The sequence below is a fragment of the Drosophila bipectinata genome, chromosome 4 (assembly GCF_030179905.1).
Source record: "Drosophila bipectinata strain 14024-0381.07 chromosome 4, DbipHiC1v2, whole genome shotgun sequence".
Lineage (NCBI taxonomy): Eukaryota > Metazoa > Arthropoda > Insecta > Diptera > Drosophilidae > Drosophila > Drosophila bipectinata.
The window spans coordinates 1512153-1517120 of NC_091740.1; the positions used below are offsets into that span (position 1 = coordinate 1512153).

The window sequence follows — 4968 nt, forward strand, 5'->3', positions numbered from 1 at the left end:
GTTGGTGCCTTGCGGATATAAGGATCTACCCGCTTTCGCCAAGATGGAAGAAACCCGGTACAGATTAAAACCGTTTTAAATCGGCAATAGCTTCATCCTCGTCTGCGAAGCTTTCTATACAATCGTCTACGTAGTGGTCTCATCTATGGTGAAGACCGCCCAAGGATACCTTGAAGTGTTTACGATCTTCACGTGCTGCGCTGAGCATGGCGAACACGCTGCTCTCCGGATCTTTGCTGTTGTCTTCAAGCCTCAACAGGAATCTATGAGCGCATATGTCCTAGTGCTGAAATACGTGATACTGAGTGTAATACTGAGTCCCACGGCTACTTGCCTAAAGTGAAAGAGGAAAGCCTGGGGTGACTTGTAGTTTTGGGGGCCCTTCAGTAGTCCTGAGTGGCCATAGGCCATGCACTTTGGCTGCTGCGTCGAAGACTAGACGGATTTCACCAGGCTTGTTTTAGTTTCACCAGGTTTAGTCGTTGTGTGTGATATCTTAATTCATTACCTAAATCACATATTGTTACATTTCCCTGCCAAAATTTCCCTGGTCTGATGATGAAAGCTTGTTAAAAAATACCAGTTAAGATGAAAATGTTTAGCTTCTAACAAGGGAAACGAAAATTCCACAAGGTAATAGCTATGACAAAATATGGTCCCAAATATTGTGAATTTGTAAAAAAAGGGGAAACGGGGAAAACGTGTAAATGAACGATGCCGAACCACAAATTCTTCTACAAACTGACGTTTTTTTATTTTTTGTGGGGAGACATAGGGTTATTAGTTTTATTCCACATGTTCTTCATTTTCTACACTAAACTAAACTGGCAGACAAAGACTACACATAAATTGACTCTACTTAGTGAACAATACTCACCCAGATCTTCACTTTCCGATAATAACTTTTCTCTTTAACAAGGAATATTTATTTATCCGTACAAAACCAAGCAATAAGGTTTTGTCAGTGCCAAGTTTTAGTACCAAACAGCTGTTCGATTGTGTACTGTTAAGTAGCTTATAAAAAGCTTCAATGGTGCTTTTAACGGATTTTCATTTTTAATAATTAATGTATTACAATATAACACATAAACTTTGACATTATAAAAAAAAATTGACTTTTGGACCATTGTGTACATTTGGTGGTAGGAATAGTATTTATAGTAATAATTCCATATGAAATATTCATAAAAACTGATACATAATTTATAATATAACACAAATTAGTCAATTATATTAGTTAATAAACATTATTAATATATAATTAGTTAATTTTAATAAAAGTTGTAGATAAAATTGGGGAAAATCGTGATAAATATTTAAATTACTTTATTGAGGTAATACCTTTTAAACATTGTCTATTATTAAATGAAAAATATTATTTATAAATTATTTTGAAATGGTAGGTTTGTTGTAACGTTGTATGTTTGTTTGTTTTAAAAAGTGTTTTAACTATCATTTTTTCATTAAAATCATTTTTTCAGTGCTCGCCATAGGATATTTTAAATCTTCAGCCTCGGGCAGCACGCTATTTCGACGGCCATAGTAAGATGCCAATAAGGTAACAATTTATTTGAGCTTTGGATGCCATGATTTAACTATTTTTACTTTTAAGTTTTATAAACCAAATTTTATTTAGCAATACTTTTTTCAATTTGTTTCAATATATTTATTTTCAGGTCTCAATTGATTTACTTTTTTTTTTTTCACTTAAAGTTGTTAAAGCCCTAGTTAAAAATAGAAATTTGTTAGTACTGAATAAAAAGTACAGAAAAACTATAATATATATCTCTTTTTTCCGTCTTCGTTTTCGAACTAAGTAGAAAGAACAAACAAACATGCTTTTTCAAACATGAACAGCAACAGAGGGCAAAAGAATTTCTTTGCCTGATTCGATTCAATTTCGTTGGTCGGATCCCATGGAATTGTTTTGCTTTTCAAACTAAGGTTTGCTTTTAGTTTAAAATGATTTATGTTCCACATTCCATATATCCTTTTCGACGCTAACTGTGCGGTATTAACTTTTTTTATGTATAAATATGTGATGTACATACGTGTTGATGTTAAACTGTCGTTATTTGGCAACACTAATCTTACGAATTACGTATTGTAGTTGCATTCTCCTATACATATTCATCAAATTCTAAATTGCTCAACTCAAGTTTTTAAACCTACTATCAATTAGTGTGTTGATTTTCTTTAGTATAAACTTTTAACTATTAAAGAAAATTATATCTTAAACTCGCGGTCGCAATCCGCTATTCATCACATTTTAAATAATTAAAGAAAAATGTACTTTCAGGTTAAACATGACACATCAAGGAATGTATACTTACTTTTCTAATCTTAATTCTATATCGGAAAAGATTTCCGATGATATTAACAGTGTGAAATCCACTTATAGTAAAGATGACTGGATTAATTTGAGTTGGGCTGAACAAGAAAATGTATTAAACAAGCATTTAATAAAACACGAGATTTATAGTAAATATTTTAAAGCTGAACAGTGTTCTCCCCTACAAACTATTCCCAAGATAAAAAAAAATTGTCTCTTCTGGCAAAATATTGATTCCACTTATTATTATAACGGACAGGATTTAAGAACATATGTAAAGCAAAATGTTGGCCTTAAAGAACTACATGATGAAATTCTCGAAAATTGTCGTGACGAACACTCTTTTCCCTTTAGCTACAGAACGGAGTCACAGATAAACATGCCAGCAATTTTTTGCGGTGCCATTGAACCATCCAAAGGTAGTTCAGAAAAAATTAATGATAGCCGAAATAAAATCAATAAAGCGTGTAACCTTAAAGAAAATTTTAAATTTGAAAACCATGGTGGATATCTTAATTCAATACCAAAATCACATGTTGTTACATTTCCCTGCCAACAGATTAATATAAACGACTGGTCTGATGAAAGCTTGTTAAAAAATACCAGTCAATATGAAAATGTTCAGCTTCTTACAAGGGAAACGAAAATTCCACAAGGTTTTGATTTTCTAAGTAACTGGTAGAACCATGACTTGAAAAAATAAAAATTATATTAACTAAATTAAATTTGAAAATATAACAAATAAAGAATGAAAACTACACCGTGAAACCTTAAGTTCCTAAACCTTAAGAAAACTAATATTCTTTAAATTGAAACTTTACTTAAACATTTTTTGTAAACTATTAAACTTATACCTACAAAAATAAAATATAAATAACTCTTGGCGATATAAAAATCAGTCGACGTACGCGCATGCGTTCCTTATTTTCTTTTTCTTATTTATTACTAAATTCAAGGAATGTTGCGTAATTTTGTTGTTTAGATATGGGAAAATCCGCAAGGACTGCTGTTGGGCCAAGCAGTATACATATGTACCTTTTAATGCATAAGAACCGATTTGGCTTAAGCTTTGGATATTGATTTAAGGATGTAGTCTCATGTGTGAAGTTGAAAAAATGGATTCGAAAGTACTGTTTATTGAGAATGTACTGTTAAAGTTTCAAATAAAAGTATCAAATAATGACAGAGATACAGCCCATAATCGAGAGCGCGCCTACACCGCAAAGTATGAGTTTCTCCGTAGCGTCTCAACTTTAAACGCGTTTTTCTCGGAACGACATTTTTTTAAGCGGCGCAGGTGATTCACAAAATTCTATGGTACCGATCTAGTTGAAATTTGGATAAGTTGTTCTAAAAAGTAACACCTCTGTCCCGTACTAGAATCATTTATTTTTAATGATTAGTTTTTTTTATCATTAATTTAAGATACATTTTTTTTTTCAGTTCGCCATTTTGTTGTATATTTCACTCTAGTACGGGACAGAGCCATAAGCTTACAAAACAATAATCTATTCTAATTTTTTGTTTCGGATGACTCTAGCAGTCGAAATCACCAGCGCCAGTGACCTACCTTTTTTTTATATGCATACTTTGGCATGCTATAAAGTGTATTAATCTACACAAGAATAAATTAAACAAAACATTTTCAAATAGTTTATGATGCCTATAAAAACATATTTGAAAATTGAAACGATCGCATTATTTTTTATTACAGAAAAATTTTTTTGAAATAACCTCTAAAAAGTAGGCCGGAACATGAGACTACATCCTTAAGTGGAAGGAATATTTCATAATTCCCTTACATAAAAAAGGGGAAAAGTCTCATGGTGCCAATTACAGAGGCATCTCTAATTGGTCGGCAATTCCAAAGTATTTTGAAAAATGCACGGCTTTATTAAGCGTCCACCACCACGAACTTATTGGAGTTGACATCCTTTGTCATAGATGGCTTTCGTAAGGGATATTAAACCGATGTAATTTACATATCTTTCGCAAAGCATTTAATTCAGTCAATCACTCACTTTTGCTGAGTAAATTGAATATACTGGGATTTTCTACAGACCTCTTAACGTGGATCTCCAGCTACTTAGATGGAAGGACACAAGGAGTCTTATTTAAAAACAAACATTCCCGTCTGGTCCGTGCTACATTTGGAGTCCAAGGAAGTCATCTTGGCCCGTTGTTATTTACTCTTTTTATAAATGAGTTGCCACCTGCTTTAACGAACTCTCAAGTTCTTATGTATGCAGATGATGTAAAGCTTTGTCTTCAGTACAAATCCATCTCACCTTGATGACTTTCAAAAATGGTGTTCAGCTAACGATTTAATACTTAATGGATCAAAATGCAAGCTTATGTCTTTTTATCGTTTTTTATAGAGAATTTTCCTGGACTCGACAGGAGGCTTACTTGGAAGCCATATCTAACTAAGAGGAGAAAGCAGTGCAACATGAGTCTCAAGGCGTTTTATTGGCTAATGGGAAGAAAATCAAAGCTGCGAACTTCTTCGAAACCCTTATTTACAAAGCCACCATATGGCCCATATGGACATATGGAATATGGCCAGTAAGACAAACGTCTAAACGATTCAATCATCAAATAGGTTTTGAACCTAACGTATCGTTTTATTGTTTGTT

General features: G+C 32.8%; 1 protein-coding gene across 1 annotated transcript; it reads left to right on the forward strand.

Annotated features, from left to right (window-relative positions):
- Positions 1 to 2059: 2059 nt before the first annotated feature.
- On the forward strand, positions 2060 to 3239 carry LOC108120244 (uncharacterized). Its single transcript, XM_043213599.2, has 2 exons — positions 2060 to 2181; positions 2300 to 3239. Exon 2 carries the CDS (start codon positions 2307 to 2309, stop codon positions 3012 to 3014), a length of 708 nt encoding a protein of 235 aa, XP_043069534.1. The 5' UTR covers positions 2060 to 2181; positions 2300 to 2306; the 3' UTR covers positions 3015 to 3239.
- Positions 3240 to 4968: the final 1729 nt, after the last annotated feature.

Excerpts from the sequence above, each read along its gene's own strand:
- LOC108120244 (XM_043213599.2), top strand. The coding sequence starts at position 2,307 with ATGACACATCAAGGAATGTATACTTACTTTTCTAATCTTAATTCTATA.